This window comes from Anomalospiza imberbis, unplaced genomic scaffold (assembly GCF_031753505.1).
Source record: "Anomalospiza imberbis isolate Cuckoo-Finch-1a 21T00152 unplaced genomic scaffold, ASM3175350v1 scaffold_1137, whole genome shotgun sequence".
In the NCBI taxonomy this organism is placed as follows: domain Eukaryota; kingdom Metazoa; phylum Chordata; class Aves; order Passeriformes; family Viduidae; genus Anomalospiza; species Anomalospiza imberbis.
Window position 1 is genome coordinate 13,408 of NW_027099529.1, and position 17,709 is coordinate 31,116.

General features: G+C 53.4%; 2 protein-coding genes across 2 annotated transcripts; both read left to right on the forward strand.

The window, feature by feature from the left end:
- The first annotated feature begins 1,716 nt into the window (after positions 1-1,716).
- LOC137465834 (translational activator of cytochrome c oxidase 1-like) lies at positions 1,717-6,996 on the forward strand. The gene is made up of 5 exons (XM_068177853.1): positions 1,717-1,981; positions 2,948-3,057; positions 3,802-3,935; positions 4,340-4,490; positions 5,235-6,996. Exons 1-5 carry the CDS (start codon positions 1,717-1,719, stop codon positions 5,493-5,495), a joined length of 921 nt encoding a protein of 306 aa, XP_068033954.1. The 3' UTR covers positions 5,496-6,996.
- A 2,557-nt stretch (positions 6,997-9,553) lies between these two features.
- LOC137465835 (3 beta-hydroxysteroid dehydrogenase type 7-like) lies at positions 9,554-16,973 on the forward strand. Its single transcript, XM_068177854.1, has 4 exons — positions 9,554-9,574; positions 10,696-10,867; positions 14,495-14,647; positions 16,861-16,973. The coding sequence occupies exons 1-4, from the start codon at positions 9,554-9,556 to the stop codon at positions 16,971-16,973; spliced, it is 459 nt and encodes a 152-aa protein (XP_068033955.1).
- Positions 16,974-17,709: the final 736 nt, after the last annotated feature.

A 17,709-nucleotide genomic window follows, 5' to 3' on the forward strand; every position in this document is an offset into this window, starting at 1 on the left:
GAATTCCTAAAGGGGGCGTGGCTATGCAAATCACTCCATCAACACCACTATACAGGTTTGCAGGCTGAGGGGCGTGGCTATGCAAATCACCACATACACACCCTTACATCAATTTCAAAGTGAGGGCGTGGCTATGCAAATCACTCTATTCACACCAACCAATCTGTTTTAATATGAGGCGTGGCTATGCAAATCACCCGATGCACACCATTAGATAGTTTGTAAAGATCTGCATAGCACGGCTATGCAAATCACTCCATTAACACATTTGATAGCTGTTTAGGGGTGTGGTTATGCAAATCACGCCATAGATATTTTTATACAGGTTTTTTGAGTGAGGGCGAGGCTATGCAAATCACCTCCTTTAGCACCATTAGATTGGTTTTTAAATGAGGGGCGTGGCTATGCAAATAACCATCATGAACACCAGTAGATCATTCTTGAAGGAGGCGTGGCCATGCAAATCACCCCCATTAATGCCACTAGATCAGTTTTTCGACTGAGGGCGTGGCTATGCAAATTACCCAGTCGATCAGTTTTAATGCAAGGGCGTGGCTATGCAAATCACCTAACTCACCACTTATATAAGTTTTTAACTGAGGGGCGTGGCTATGCAAATAAATCCACTAACACTCCCAGAGTGTTCCTACAGGAGGCGTGGCTATGCAAACCAACTCATTAACACCACTAGATCGTTCTTACAGAGGGCGTGGCTATGCAAATCCCTCCATTAACACACATATCTCATTATTAAAGTAGGCGTGGCTATGCAGATCATCCATTTCCCCATATCAGTCTTGAACTGAGGGGCGTGGCTATGCAAATCACCCCACTCACACCCTCTGATATCAGTTTTAAACCCGGGGCGTGGCTATGCAAATCCCTACATTAATACACCTATCTCATTATTAAAGTAGGCGTGGCTATGTAGATCATCCATTTCCCCATATCAGTCTTGAACTGAGGGGCGTGGCTATGCAAATCACCCCACTCACACCCTCTTATATCAGTTTTAAACCCAGGGGCGTGGCTATGCAAATCACTATATTAAAACAATATATTGTTATTAAAAGTAGGCGTGGCTATGCAAATTACCGCAGTAACACCACTAGATAGTTCCCAAAGAGGGCGTGACTATGCAAATCAACCAATTCCCATATTATATATATTTTTAACTGAGGGGCGTGGCTATGCAATTCACCACACTCACCCTTTATATGTTTTAAATCAGAAGGGCGTAGCTATGCAAATCACCCACTCACCTCATTATATCCGTTTCAACCCGAGGGGCGTGGCTATGCAAATGACACCAATTCACCCCTCCTGTCAGTTTTAAACCGAGGGGCGTGGCTATGCAAATGACACCAATTCACCCCTCCTGTCAGTTTCAACCTGAGGGGCGTGGCTATGCAAATGACACCAATTCACCCCTCCTGTCAGCTTCAAACCGAGGGGCGTGGCTATGCAAATGACACCAATTCACCCCTCCTGTCAGTTTTAAACCGAGGGGCGTGGCTATGCAAATGACACCAATTCACCCCTCCTGTCAGTTTTAAACCGAGGGGCGTGGCTATGCAAACGACACCAATTCACCCCTCTGTCAGTTTTAAATCGAGGGGCGTGGCCATGCAAATCATTCCCTTACCCACAGTGCCCCGCGGCGCGCCGGAAGCGGAAGCCGCCGCTCCGTGAGGGGAGAGGAAGAAGCGCCACAAAATGGCGGCGGCGGCGCTGGCCCAGCGGGCCCCGGCGCTGGCCCGGCCGCTCCGCGCCGCTCTCTGGGGCCACCTCGGCACCCCCCGGTGGCCACCGAGCCTCGGGCGGGTCCCGCCGGCCCCGCTGGCCCCGCTGGCCCCGGCGGGCCGGGCCATGGCCGGCCACAACCGCTGGTCCAAGGTGCGCAACGTGAAGGGCCCGCGGGACGCGGAGCGGAGCCGCCTGTGCCAGAAAATGGCGCGGATGCTGAGGGCGGCGGCCAGAGGTGTCGCGATAGGGCGGGGGGGGTGTCGCGATAGAGGGGGGTGGGGTGGGGGGGGTTGTGATGGGTGTGTCGCGATGGGGGGGGTGGGGCCTGTCGCGATAGAGGGGGTGGGGGCTGTCGCGATAGACGGTGAGGGAGTGGGGGTGTCGCGATGGAGGAGGAGGAGAGGGCGATGGGACGCTGGGATATCGCGACGTATCGGGGTATCGTGATATCGGGACATTGGGGCTATCGCAATACTGGGACATTGGGATACTGTGATATCGGGACATTGGGCTATGGGGATATCGCGATACTGGGACATTGGGATATCGCGATATTGGGACATTGGGATATCACGACATCGGGACATTGGGCTGTTGTGATATCAGGACATTGGCACATTGGGATATCACGATATCGGGACATTGGGATATCGCGATACTGGGACATTGGGGCATTGGGCTATCGCGCTATCGGGACACTGGGCTACGGGGATATCGCGATATCGGGACATCGTGACATTGGGATATCGCGATATTAGGACATTGGGACATCGGGATATCGGGACATTGGGATATCGCAATATCGTGATATCGGGACACGGGGCTATCGTGATATCGGGACATTGGGACATCGGGATATCGGGACATTGGGCTATCGCAATATCGTGATACCGAGACATTGGGATATCGCGATATCGGGACATTGGGACATCGGGATATCGGGACATTGGGCTATCGCAATATCGTGATACCGAGACATTGGGATATCGCGATATCGGGACATTGGGACATCGGGATATCGGGACATTGGGCTATCGCAATATCGTGATACCGAGACATTGGGATATCGCGATATCGGGACATTGGGACATCGGGATATCGGGCTATCGCGATATCGTGATATCGGGACACGGGGCTATCGCGATATCGGGACGTGGGGCTGTCGCTATGGCGATGCGAGAGCCCCGCCCCTCCCCCGCAGAGGGCGGCCCGGAGCCGTCGCTGAACCCCGAGCTGGCCGCGGTGGTGGCCCAGTGCCGGTCACTCAACGTGCCCAAGGCCACCATCGAGGGAGCCCTGCGGTCAGCCAGGGTGAGTGACCGCTGAGTGACCCCTGAGTGACCGCTGAGTGACCACTGACCATCCCTGAGTGACCACTGACCATCCCTGAGTGACCCGAGTGACCACTGAGTGACCACTGACCATCCCTGACCACCCCTGAGTGACCGCTGAGTGACCACTGACCATCCCTGACCACCCCTGAGTGACCCCTGAGTGGCCACTGACCATCCCTGAGTGACCAGAGTGACCACTGAGTGACCACTGACCATCCCTGAGTGACCCTAGTGACCACTGAGTGACCACTGACCATCCCTGACCACCACTGAGTGACCACTGAGTGACCCCTGACCACCCCTGATTGACCACTGAGTGCCCTTGAATGACCACTGACATCCCTGACCACCCCTGAGTGACCACTGACCACCCCTGAGTGACCCCTGAGTGACCACTGACCACCCCTGAGTGACCGGTGAGTGACCACTGACCACTCCCTAGTGACCACTGACCACCCCTGATTGACCACTGAGTGCCCTTGAATGACCACTGACATCCCTGACCACCCCTGAGTGACCACTGACCACCCCTGAATGACCCTCAGTGACCACTGAATGACCACTGAATGACCACTGACCGCTCTCTCCGGCCACGGTCACTGACCGCTGACCGCTCTCTCTGGCCACAGCAGCGGTCACTGGCGAGTCACTGACCGCTGACCGCTCTCTCCGGCCACAGAGTCACTGACCACTGCCCACTGACCGCTCTCTCCGGCCACAGGAGCGTCCGGCCGGAGGGTCGCAGGTGCTGCTGACCGCTCGGGGCCCGGGGGGGTCACTGCTCCTGCTGGACGTCCGCACGGACAACGTCCGGCGCAGCCAGGCCGAGCTCCGGACACTGCTCAGCCGCTACGGGTCAGTGCTGACCGCTGGGTGACCGCTGGTGACCGCCGGGTGACCGCTGGTGACCGCCGGTCACTCTGGGGGGGTTGGTGACCCCTGGGTGACCCCTGATGACCACTGGTCACTCTGGGGGGGTTGCTGACCCCTGGCTGACCCTCACTGACCACTGGATGACCCCTGATGACCACTGGTCACTCTGGGGGGGTTGGTGACCCCTGGGTGACCCCTGATGACCACTGGTCACTCTGGGGGGGTTGGTGACCCCTGGGTGACCCCTGATGACTACTGGTCACTCTGGGGGGGTTGCTGACCCCTGGGTGACCCCTGATGACCACTGGTCACTCTGGGGGGGTTGCTGACCCCTGGGTGACCCTCACTGACCACTGGATGCCCCCTGATGACCACTGGTCACTCAGGGCCTCGCTGACCGGTGATGTCCGGTACGCCTTCGAGGCCGTGGGCGTGGTCCGAGTGTCCGGCCAGACGTTGGCCATGGAGGCCGCGCTGGAGGTGGCCGCAGCGGCCGGAGCCCAGGACGTGGTGGCCGAGGATGAGGCCGAGCTCAAGGTGGGTCCGAGGCGGCTCCGGCCGCTCGCTGACCGCTGCCCGCGGTCACTCGGCGGTCAGCGCCGGCGCGGGTCACTCCTTGACCCATCCCTGGTGGTCACTGGTCACTTCTTGGATGGACCAGTGACCGCCCTGAATGACCCCTTGACCACCCCAATGACCACTGACCATTCCTGATGACCACTGGCCCCTCATTGACCCCTTGACCCCTCGTTGACCCCTTGACCACTCCCAAAGGCCACTGACCCCTTGACCACTCCTGATGACCACTGACCACTCCCAAAGGCCACTGACCCCTTGACCACTCCCAATGACCACTGACCACCCCCACTGACCCATTGACCCCTCACTGACCACTTGACCACTCCCAATGACCACTGACCATTCCTGATGACCACTGGTCCCTCACTGGCCCCTTGACCCCTTGCTGACCCCTTGACCACCCCAATGACCACTGACCACCCCCACTGACCCCTTGACCCCTCACTGACCCCTTGATCACCCCACTGACCATTGACCCCTCACTGACCCCTTGACCCCTCACTGACCCCCACCACTGGCCCCTCACTGACCACTTGACCATTCCCAATGACCACTGACCACTGCCAGTGACCGCTTGCTGATCCCTTGGCCCCTGGTTGACCGCTGACCCCTGGCTGACCCCTTGACCCCCCCCGCTGACCCCTGGCTGACCCCTTGACCCCCCCCGCTGACCCCTGGCTGACCGCTGACCCCTCCCCGCAGTTCCTGTGTGACCCCTCGGCCCTGGGCTCTGTCCGGCAGCACCTGGTGGCCGCAGGGCTCCGGCCGCTCTCGGCCGCCGTCGAGTTCGTGCCGCGGTCAGCGTTGGCCTTGCCGGACGGTCCGAGGGCCGAGGCCGAGCGGCTACTCCAGGCTCTGGCCGAGTGGCCGGACGTCGTCCGGCTCTTCCACAACATCCAGGACGGGCCGGCGGTCACTCCGGGCGGTCACTCTGTTCCGGCCGCGCCGCCCGGCGCTCAATAAAAGGTGTGAGTGGTGGTCCAGTGGTCAGTGGTCATTGGTCAGTGGTGGGGTCAAGGGGTGGTCAGTGGTGGGGTCAAGGGTTCAGTGGGAGTGGTCAAGGAGTGACCAAAGGTCAGTGGGAGTGGTCAAGGGGTCAATGGGGGTGGTCATGGTGGGGTCAAGGGTCAGTGGGAGTGGTCAAGGAGTGACCAAAGGTCATTGGGGGTGGTCAATGGTCAGTGGGGTGGTCAGTGGCCAGTGGTCACTCAGGGTGGCCAGGGGGTCAGTGGGGGGGGTCAGTGGTCATTCAGGGGGGTCAGTGGGGGTGGTCAGTGGTCATCGGGTACGTTCAGCGGTCATGGCGGCGCGGCCAAACAACGTCCGAATCTCATCGTGGAGCGACCAAAACCCCTCCGGCCGCTGCGGCCGGGGTCATTTATTGGTGGTCACTCGTCCGAGCCGGCCGGACTGCCCAGGAAGAGGCCGGAGTAGCCAAAGGCCGCAGCGGAGCCTTCGTCCTCGTCCTCGTCCTCCTCCTCGTCCTCCTCGTCCTCCTCGTGGTCATCGTGGTCATCCTCCTCCTCCTCCTCCTCCTGCCGGACCGCGGCCCGAGCGGTCAGCGGCTCCTCCGTTGGGCCTGTGGTCATCTCGAGCCTCGTCCGGTGGCTGGAGCCCGCCGGACATCGGCGCGGCGGCGTGGCGCGGCCGAGAGCCGGACGCTGCTCGTCCGCTTGACCACTGGTCATCTCTCGAGCCCGCTGACCACTGGTCATCGCTCGGGCCGGCTGGCTTTGCCGGCGCTGACCACTGGTCATCTCTTGAGCCGGCTCTTCCTCCTGCTGGCCACTGGTCATCTCTTGAGCCGGCTGCTCTTGAGCCCGCTGACCACTGGTCATCTCTCAATCCTGCTGACCACTGGTCATCCTTCGAGCCCGCTGACCACTGCTCCTGCTTCACCCCTGCTGACCACTGGTCATCCTTCGAGCCCGCTGACCACTGCTCCTCCTTCACGCCCACTGACCACTGGTCATCTTTAGAGCCCGCTGACCACTGGTCATCCTTTGAGCCCGCTGACCACTGCTCCTCCTTCACGCCCGATGACCACTGCTCCTCCTTCACCGCCACTGACCACTGGTCATCCTTGGACCCCGCTGACCACTGGTCATCCTTGGACCCCGCTGACCACTGGTCATCCCTCCCGCCGCCCCTCCCGCCCCTCCCCCTCGCCGCGGCCGCCCTCGCTCTCCGCGGCCGCCTGGCCGCCTCTCCGGCCGCCTCTCCGGCCGCGGCGGCGCGGTGTCCGAGCAGGCGTCCGAGCAGGAATCGCCGCTGGCCGCGGGCCAGCGTCCACTTGGCCTCGAGCCGCGCCAGCTCGTCGCAGAGCGCGGCGTTCTCCAGCACCAGCGCCCGCGCCGCGCGCCGCAGCCGCCGGAAACGCTGCCGCACGCGCTCGGCCGGGCGCGGCCGGAGGGGCTTGGGCATCGTCCGGCCGGGGGTGGACGCTGCGGGGAGGAAATCGGGGGGAATCGGTGAAAATCTGGCAGGAATCGGTGAAAATTGGCGAAAAAATCGATGAAAATCGACCCAAATTGGCCAAAATTGAACTAAATTGGCCAGAATTGACCCGAATCGGCCACAATTGACCCAAATCGGCCAAAATAGACCCAAATTGGTCTTGGATTGGCCCAAATTGAGCCAAATTGACCAAAATTGGCCAAAATTGACCCAAATCGGCCACAATTGACCCAAATCGGCCAAAATTGACCCAAATTGGTCTTGGATTGGCCCAAATTGAGCCAAATTGACCCAAATTGGCCAAAATTGACCCAAATTAGTCTTGGATTGGCCCAAATTGACCAAAATTTACCTAAATTGGCCAAATTGACCAAAACTGAGCCAAAGTGACCCAAATTGGACAAAATTGACCCAAATTAACCCAAATTGGCCCAAATTGGCATTGGATTGACCCAAATCAGCCACAATTGACCCAAATCGGCCAAAATTAACCCAAATTGGCCAAAATTGACCCTAACTGAGCCAAATTGACCCAAATTGGACAAAATTGACAAAATTAACCCAAATTGGCCTTGGATTGACCCAAATCAGCCACAATTGACCCAAATTGGCCAAAATTGACCCAAATTGCCAAAATTAACCCAAATTGGCCAAAATTAACCCAAATTGGCCAAAATTGACCAAAACTGAGCCAAAGTGACCCAAATTGGACAAAATTGAACCAAAATTAACCCAAATTGGCCGGGATTGACCCAAATCAGCCACAATTGACCCAAATTGGCCAAAACTGATCCAAATTGGCCAAAATTAACCCAAATTGGCCAAAATTGACCGTAACTGAGCCAAATTGACCCAAATTGGACAAAATTGACCAAAATTAACCCAAATTGGCCTTGGATTGACCCAAATCAGCCACAATTGACCCAAATTGGCCAAAATTGACCCAAATTGGCCAAAATTAACCCAAATTGGCCAAAATTAACCCAAATTGGCCAAAATTGACCAAAACTGAGCCAAAGTGACCCAAATTGGACAAAATTGACCAAAATTAACCCAAATTGGCCCGGGATTGACCCAAATCAGCCACAATTGACCCAAATTGGCCAAAATTGACCCAAATTGGCCAAAATTAACCCAAATTGGCCAAAATTGACCGTAACTGAGCCAAATTGACCCAAATTGGACAAAATTGACCAAATTAACCCAAATGGCCTTGGATTGACCCAAATCAGCCACAATTGACCCAAATTGACCAAAACTGATCCAAATCGGCCAAAATTGACCCAAACTGGCCTTGGATTGACCCAAGTTGACCAAAATTGATCCAAATTGACCCAAAGCGGCCAAAATCGACCTAAATTGGCCTAAATCGACCCAAAATTGTCTTGGATCGACCCAAAATTGACGGAAATCGACCCCAAATGACCCAAATTGCCCCAAATCGGGCCCAGATTGACCCAAACCCAGCCCGGAGGAGCCTTAGGGGCAAAAATCGGGAAAATCGGGAAAAGGCGGGGGCGGATTTGGGGCGAAAACGGCGATTTTTGGGAAAATCGCTCGATCCATCGATCCGCAGCGATTAACGGCCCGGGTGAAACTCCCCTCCCCCTCCTCGCTCCTTCCTCGGGGATTTTGGGGCGAAATTCGCCGATTTTGGGCGAATTTCGCCGATTTTGGGGCGAATTTCGCCGATTTTGGGACTCACCGGGGCCGGAACGGAGCGGGTGCGACCGGAAGTGAGCGCGGGGGGAACGGAAAGGAGGGAACACCGCCGGAAGTGGGTGGTGAAACCGGAATTGGCCTCTCCCCCCCAAGAAAAATCCCGAAAAACGGGAATTTGGCCCAAAAGCGGCTCAGGTCCGGTTTTTGGCCCCGATTGCGTCACGGTTTTGCCTTTTTGGTGCCAAACCGCCGCGTTTTGGGTCCTCCCTTTGGTGGCTAACGGTTATTCCGGCTTCGTGCCGCTCTGGCCCGCTCGGAGGACCGCAACTTCCGTTAACCTTAACGATCTCCCCTCATCTCTATGTTCATTTCGGTCCGCGCCGTCATTACCGCTTCTGCTTGATGGTTACTTCCGGTCGGAGCCGCTCTGGCCTCGCTCGGAGGACCAAAATCCCCCATGATTCCCAACGCCCCTTTTCTCAACTCTATGGTCACTGCCATTCACCCCTTATTGGAGCCGCTCTGGCCCGCTTGGAGGACTCTTTGATTTTGCCCAAAATCCCCAGTTTTTCCCCCCAAATCCCAAATTTTCCCTCCAAAATCCCCAATTTTTGTGTCCAAATCCCCAATTTCCGTCCCCAAAACCCCCAATTTCCCCCCAAAACCCCCAATTTCCCCCCGAACCCCATTTCCCTTCCAAAATCCCAATTTTCCTCCCTCCAAAAATTCCCTTTTTGTGGTCTCAAACCCCAAATTCCCGATTTTTCCCCCCAAAATTCCCCCGCCGTTTTTTTCGCCCCGCCCCCGCCCCGCCCTCGCCCCACCCCCAAGGGGGCGTGGCCTCCCCAAATTCCCGGGAAATCGCCCCAAACTCCGGGTGGGGGAGGGGCAGCGGCGGCGCCATGGAGGGCGCCCAGCCCCAGGTAGGGGGGGAGGGGAAATTTGGGGCAAATTTGGGCAATTTCGGGCAAATTTTGGGGATTTTGGGCGTGTTCGGAGCCGCTTCCGGGTGGGGGAGGGGAACTCGGGGCGGATTTTGGGGATTTTTGGGAGAATTTCGGGGTTTTTGGGATTTTCTGGGGCTCGAAAGTGAATTTTTTTGGATTTTTGGGGGGAATTTTTGGGAATTTTTGGAGAAATTTTGGGAATTTTGGGAAATTTTGGGGGTCCCGCAGTGAATTTTGGGGATTTTTTTAGGAATTTTCGGGGATTTGGGGGATTTTTTAGGATATTTTTGGGGATTTTGGGACTTCAAAGTGAATTTTGGGGATTTTTGGGTAATTTTGGGCAAATTTTGGGAATTTTGGGCGATTTCGGGCGAGTTCGGAGCCGCTTCCGGGTGGGGGAGGGGAATTCGGGGCGGATTTGGGGGATTTTTGGGAGAATTTTGGGGATTTTTGGGAATCATAATGAAATTCTGGGGATTTTTGGGGGAAATTTTGGGGAAAATTTGGTATTTTTTTGGGTAATTTTGGATTTTTTGGGTAATTTTGAGATTTTTTGGGGGGAATTTTGGGATTTTCTGGGGCGCCAAATGGAATTTTTGGGGATTTTTTTGGTTTTTTTTGGGGTTTTGGGCTCCCCCAGGTGAATTTTTGGGGTTGAAATGTGAAATTTGGCCATTCTAATGCGATTTTTTTTGTTTTTTTGGGGTTTTTTGGGATTTTTTTGGGTTCTGACCCTTCCCAGTTCAATCCCAGTTCAATCCCAGTTCCAATCCCAGTTCAATCCCAGCATTCCCAGTTGGATTTCTTTGGGTTCCAATGGGAATTCTGACGATTTTGGCCGTTCCCAATGCGATTTTTTTGGGATTTTTTTGGGGATTTTTTTGGGTTTTTGGGAATTTTTTGGGGCTCTGACCGTTCCCAGTCCTCCCAGTTCAATCCCAGTTCAATCCCAGTTCAATCCCAGCATTCCCAGTTGGATTTCTTTGGGTTCCAATGGGAATTCTGACGATTTTGGCCGTTCCCAATGCGATTTTTTGGGGTTTTTTGGGATTTTTTTGGGAATTTTTTGGGGCTCTGACCGTTCCCAGTCCTCCCAGTTCAATCCCAGTTCAATCCCAGTCTCCCCAGGGCCTGGTGCTGTGGTGACGGGCGGTTCGGGCTTCCTGGGCTCTCACCTGGTGCAGGTGCTGCTGGAGGCGGAGCCGGAGCTTCGGGAGCTGCGGATCCTCGACCTCAACCCCGACCCCGGCATGATCCCGGAGCGGCACCGTGAGCCCCGAAATCCCCCGAATCCACCCCAAAAATCCCCCCCCCAAAATTCCAAAAAATTCCCCCCAAAAACCACCCAAAGATTCCCAAAAAACCACCCCAAAATCCCCCGAATTCACCCCAAAATTCACCCCAAAAATTCCAAAAATATGCCCCAAAATTCACCCCAAAATCCCCCAAAAATTCCCTCAAAATCCCCCCAAAAATCCACCCAAAAATCCCCCCAATTCACCCCAAAAATCCACCCCAAAATCCCAAAAATATTCCAGAAAATTTTCCCCAAATTCACCCCAAAATCCCCAAAAAAATTCCCAAAATATACCCCCAAAATTCCCAAAAAATTCCACCAAAATCCCCCAAAAATTCCCAAAAAATCCACCCCAGAATCCCCCGAATTCACCCCAAAATTCACCCCAAAAATTCCAAAAATCTGCCCCTAAATTCCCCCAAAATCCCCCAAAAATTCCCTCAAAATCCCCCCAAAAATCCACCCTAAAATCCCCCAAATTCACCCCAAAAATCCACCCCAAAATCCCAAAAAATTTCCCAAAACTTCCCCCAAAAATCCCCCAAATTCACCCCAAAAATCCACCCCAAAATCCAAAAATATTCCAGAAATTTTCCCCAAATTCACCCCAAAATCCCCAAAAAAATTCCCAAAATATTCCCCCAGAATTCCCAAAAAAATTCCACCAAAATCCCCCAAAAATTCCCAAAAAATCCACCCCAAAATCCCCCAAATTCACGCCCAAAAAATTCCCCCAAATCCCAAAAAAATTCCCCAAAAATCTGCCCCAAATTTCACCCTAAAATCCCAAAGAAATTCCCAAAATTTTCCCCAAAATCCCCCAAATCCACCCCAAAACTTTGGGTGATTTTGGCTGATTTTGGGGTAAATTCTGGCAATTTTTGTAAATTTTGGTTCTTTTGGGCTGAATTTTGTAAATTTTGGTGTAAATCCCGTGGATTTTTGTAAATTTGGGCTGAATTTTGTAAATTTTGGTGTCAATCCCGTGGATTTTTGTAAATTTGGGCTGAATTTTGTTAAATTTGGGGTAAATCCCGCTGATTTCTGTAATTTTGGGCTGAATTTTGTTAAATTTGGGGTAAATCCCGCTGATTTCCGTGAATTCGGGCTGAATTTTGTTAAATTTGGGGTAAATCCCGCTGATTTCTGTAATGTTGGGCTGAATTTTGTTAAATTTGGGGTAAATCCCGCTGATTTCTGTAAATTTGGGGTGAATTTTGTTAAATTTGGGGTAAATCCCGCCGATTTCTGTGAATTCGGGGTGAATTTTGTTAAATTTGGGGTAAATCCGGCTGATTTCTGTAAATTTGGGGTGAATTTTATTAAATTTAGGGTAAATCCCGCCGATTTCCGTGAATTCGGGGTGAATTTTGTTAAATTTGGGGTAAATCCCGCCGATTTCCGTGAATTCGGGGTGAATTTTGTTAAATTTGGGGTAAATCCCGCTGATTTCCGTGAATTTGGGGTGAATTTTGTTAAATTTGGGGTAAATCCCGCTGATTTCCGGGAATTCGGGGTGAATTTTGTTAAATTTGGGGTAAATCCCGCTGATTTCCGTGAATTCGGGGTGAATTTTGTTAAATTTGGGATAAATCCCGCTGATTTCTGTAAATTTGGGCTGAATTTTGTTAAATTTGGGGTAAATCCCGCTGATTTCTGTAATTTTGGGCTGAATTTTGTTAAATTTGGGGTAAATCCCGCTGATTTCTGGGAATTCGGGGTGAATTTTGTTAAATTTAGGGTAAATCCCGCCGATTTCCGTGAATTCGGGGTGAATTTTGTTAAATTTGGGGTAAATCCCGCTGATTTCTGTAAATTTGGGCTGAATTTTGTTAAATTTGGGGTAAATCCCGCCGATTTCCGTGAATTCGGGGTGAATTTTGTTAAATTTGGGGTAAATCCCGCCGATTTCCGTGAATTCGGGGTGAATTTTGTTAAATTTGGGGTAAATCCCGCTGATTTCTGGGAATTCGGGGTGAATTTTGTTAAATTTGGGGTAAATCCCGTGGATTTCTGTAAATTTGGGCTGAATTTTGTTAAATTTGGGGTAAATCCCGCTGATTTCTGTAATTTTGGGCTGAATTTGTTAAATTTTGGGTAAATCCCGCCGATTTCTGTGAATTCGGGGTGAATTTTGTTAAATTTGGGGTAAATCCCGCCGATTTCCGTGAAAATTTGGGGTAAATCCCGCCGATTTCCGTGAATTCGGGGTGAATTTTGTTAAATTTGGGGTAAATCCCGCCGATTTCTGTAAATTTGGGGTGAATTTTGTTAAATTTGGGGTAAATCCCGCTGATTTCTGTAAATTTGGGGTGAATTTTGTTAAATTTGGGGTAAATCCCGCTGATTTCTGTAAATTTGGGCTGAATTTTGTTAAATTTGGGGTAAATCCCGCTGATTTCTGGGAATTCGGGGTGAATTTTGTTAAATTTGGGGTAAATCCCGCTGATTTCTGTAAATTTGGGCTGAATTTTGTTAAATTTGGGGTAAATCCCGCCGATTTCCGTGAATTCGGGGTGAATTTTCCGCTGTTTTTTGGGCCGATTTCCGTGAATTCGGGGTGAATTTTCTGCCGTTTCTGGGCCGGTTTCTGGGCGTTCCGTTGCCAGCCCCGCCGCTCTGCGTGGTTTTGGGGTGAATTCCGTTGTTTTCGGGGTCCCCAGGCGGGCGGGTGCGCCTCCTCCGGGCCGACGTCGGCGATTTCGGGGGATTTGGGCTGATTGATTTGAATTTTGGTGTCAATCCCTTCGAATTCTGGGGATTTGGGGTGAATTTTGTTAAATTTGGGGTAAATCCCACCGATTTCCGTGAATTTGGGGTGAATTTTCTGCTGTTTTTGGGCTGATTTCTGGGAATTTGGGGTGAATTTTGTTAAATTTGGGGTAAATCCCGCCGATTTCTGTAAATTTGGGGTGAATTTTGTTAAATTTGGGGTAAATCCCGCTGATTTCTGTAAATTTGGGCTGAATTTTGTTAAATTTGGGGTAAATCCCGCTGATTTCTGTAAATTTGGGCTGAATTTTGTTAAATTTGGGGTAAATCCCGCCGATTTCCGTGAATTCGGGGTGAATTTTCCGCTGTTTTTGGGCCGATTTCCGTGAATTCGGGGTGAATTTTCTGCCGTTTCTGGGCCGGTTTCTGGGCGTTCCGTTGCCAGCCCCCGCCGCTCTGCGTGGTTTTGGGGTGAATTCCGTTGTTTTCGGGGTCCCCAGGCGGGCGGGTGTGCCTACTCCGGGCCGACGTCGGCGATTTCGGGGGATTTGGGCTGTATTTTGTTAAATTTGGGGTAAATCCCGCTGACTTCTGTAAATTCGGGGTGAATTTTCTGCTGTTTCTGGGCTGATTTCTGGGAATTTGGGGTGAATTTTGTTAAATTTGGGGTAAATCCCGCCAATTTCCGTGAATTCGGGGTGAATTTTCCGCTGTTTTTGGGCCGATTTCCGTGAATTCGGGGTGAATTTTCCGCTGTTTTTGGGCCGATTTCCGTGAATTCGGGGTGAATTTTCTGCCGTTTCTGGGCCGGTTTCTGGGCGTTCCGTTGCCAGCCCCGCCGCTCTCCGTGGTTTTGGGGTGAATTCCGTTGTTTTCGGGGTCCCCAGGCGGGCGGGTGCGCCTCCTCCGGGCCGACGTCGGCGATTTCGGGGCGCTGGCGGCGGCGCTGGGCGGGGCCCAGGCCGTGTTCCACAGCGCCTCCCTGGTGGACGTCTGGGGGCGCTGCAGCCCCGAGGCCATGGCCAGGGCCAACGTGCTGGGTACACTGAGGCAAACTGGGGCGGACTGGGGGGGACTGGGGGGGGACTGGGGGGGACTGGGACAAACTGGGGGGAATTGGGGGGGGACTGGGGCAAACTGGGGGGGACTGGGGCAAACTGGGGGGGGACTGGGGCAAACTGGGGGGGACTGGGGCAAACTGGGGGGGGGATTGGGACAGACTGAGACAAACTGGGGCAAACTGGGGGGGACTGGGAGGGACTGGGACAAACTGGGGGGAATTGGGGGGGACTGGGACAAACTGGGGGGGACTGGGGGGGGATTGGGACAGACTGAGACAAACTGGGGCAAACTGGGACAAACTGGGGGGGACTGGGGGGGACTGGGAGGGACTGGGGCAAACTGGGGGGGGATTGGGACAGACTGAGACAAACTGGGGCAAACTGGGGGGGACTGGGGGGGGACTGGGAGGGGATTGGGACAAACTGGGGCAAACTGGGACAAACTGGGAGGGACTGGGGGGGATTGGGACAAACTGGAGCAAACTGGGAGGGACTGGGGCAAACTGGGGGGGGGATTGGGACAAACTGGGACAAACTGGGGGGGACTGGGGCAAACTGGGACAAACCTGGGGGGGACTGGGAGGGGATTGGGACAAACTGGAATGAACTGGGAGGGTCTGGGGGGGACTGGGGGAGGATTGGGACAAACTGGGACAAACTGGGGGGGACTGGGACAGACTGGGAGGGACTGGGATGGACTGGGAGGGGATTGGGACAGACTGAGACAAACTGGGGCAAACTGGGGGAGTCTGGGAGGGTCTGGGGGGGATTGGGACAAACTGGGGCAAACTGGGGCGAATTGGGGGGGGACTGGGACAAACTGGGGGGGACTGGGATGGACTGGGGCAAACTGGGACAAACTGGGGGGGACTGGGGGAGGATTGGGATAAACTGGGGGGGATTGGGACAAACTGGGACAAACTGGGGGGGGACTGGGGCAAACTGGGAGGAACTGGGACAAACTGGGGCAAACTGGGACAAACTGGGGGGGGACTGGGGCAAACTGGGAGGAACTGGGACAAACTGGGGCAAACTGGGACAAACTGGGGGGGACTGGGGCAAACTGGGGGGGAGTGGGAGGGTCTGGGGGGGACTGGGGATGGACTGGGAGGGGATTGGGACAAACTGGGGGGGACTGGGGGGGACTGGGGCAAACTGGGAGGGGACTGGGGCAAACTGGGGGGGACTGGGAGGGACTGGGAGGGGATTGGGTGGGGATTGAGGGGGACTGGTTTATACTGGGAGGGACTGGGAGGGACTGGGATGGACTGGAGGGAACTGGGAGGGGATTGGGTGGGGATTGGGGGGGGACTGGTTTATACTGGGAGGGACTGGGAGGGACTGGGGCTCTTTTTGCGGGATTTTTAGGGGATTTTTGGAGCAGTTTCTGGGGTGATTTCAGGATATTTTGGGGATATTTTTGGGGATGTTTTTGGGGTGATTTCAGGATATTTTGGGGATATTTTTGGGGATAATTTCAGGATATTTTGGGGATGTTCTTGGGGATAATTTCAGGATATTCTCGGGATATTTTGGGGGTGTTTCTGGGGTGATTTCAGGCGGTTTCTGGGGTGATTTTCGGGATATTTTGGGGGTGTTTCTCGGGGGATTTCAGGATATTTTGGGGATATTTTGGGGGATAATTTCGGGATATTTTGGGGATGTTCTTGGGGATAATTTCAGGATATTCTCGGGATATTTTGGGGGTGTTTCTGGGGTGATTTTGGCGGTTTTTGGGGTGATTTTCGGGATATTTTGGGGGTGTTTCTCGGGGGATTTCAGGATATTTTGGGGATATTTTGGGGGATAATTTCGGGATATTTTGGGGATTTTTTGGGGATAATTTCAGGATATTCTCGGGATATTTTGGGGGTGTTTCTGGGGTGATTTTGGGCGGTTTCTGGGGTGATTTTTGGGATATTTTGGGGGTGTTTCTGGGGGGATTTCAGGCGGTTTCTGGGGTGATTTTTGGGATATTTTGGGGGTGTTTCTGGGGTGATTTCGGGCGGTTTCTGGGGTGATTTCGGGATATTTTGGGGATGTTTTTGGGGATAATTTCAGGATATTCTCGGGATATTTTGGGGGTGTTTCTGGGGGGATTTCGGGCGGTTTCTGGGGTGATTTTTGGGATATTTTGGGGGTGTTTCTGGGGGATTTCAGGCGGTTTCTGGGGTGATCTGGGGCTGTTTCAGGCACCAAGAACGTGATCCGGGGCTGCCGGGCCGCGGGGGTCCCGGTGCTGATCTACACCAGCAGCATGGAGGTGGTGGGGCCCAACACCCGCGGGGACCCCTTCGTCAGGTAGCACCCCAAAAACCCCAAAAAAACCCCAAAACCACCCCGAAAACCCCGAAATGCACCCCAAAAATGGACTCGGTGCCCGCAAAAAACCCAAAAAACCCCCAAAACCACCCCAAAAACCCCAAAATGCACCCCAAAAATGGACTCGGCGCCCCCAAAAACCCCAAAAAACCCCCAAAACCACCCCAAAACCCCCAAAATGCACCCCAAAAATGGACTCAGCGCCCCCAAAAATGCCAAAACGCACCCCAAAAACCCCAAAATGCACCCCAAAAATGGACTCGGTGCCCCCAAAAACGCCAAAGCGTACCCCAAAAACCGCAAAATGCACCCCAAAAACCCCAAAATGAACCCCAAAAACCCCAAAATTCACCCTAAAAACCCCAAAATTCACCCCAAAAATGGACTGTGTGCCCCCAAAAACCCCCAAATCCACCCTGAAAACCCCAAAATGCGCCCCAAAAACCCCAAAAAACACCCCAAAAACCCCAAAATGCGCCCCAAAAACCCCCTGAAAAAATCCCAAAAATGGCCCAAAAATTCCCAAAAACCCCAAAAAGATCCAAAAAAAACCCAAAAATGGCCCAAAAACCCCCAAAAGTGAACACAAGAACGGCCAAAAAACCCCAAAGAAACCCAAAAAAAATCCCAAAAACCCCAAAAATGGCCCAAAAAAGCCCCAGAAATCCTAAAAAATCTTATAAATGGCCCCAAAAAACCCCAAAACAACCCCGAAAAAA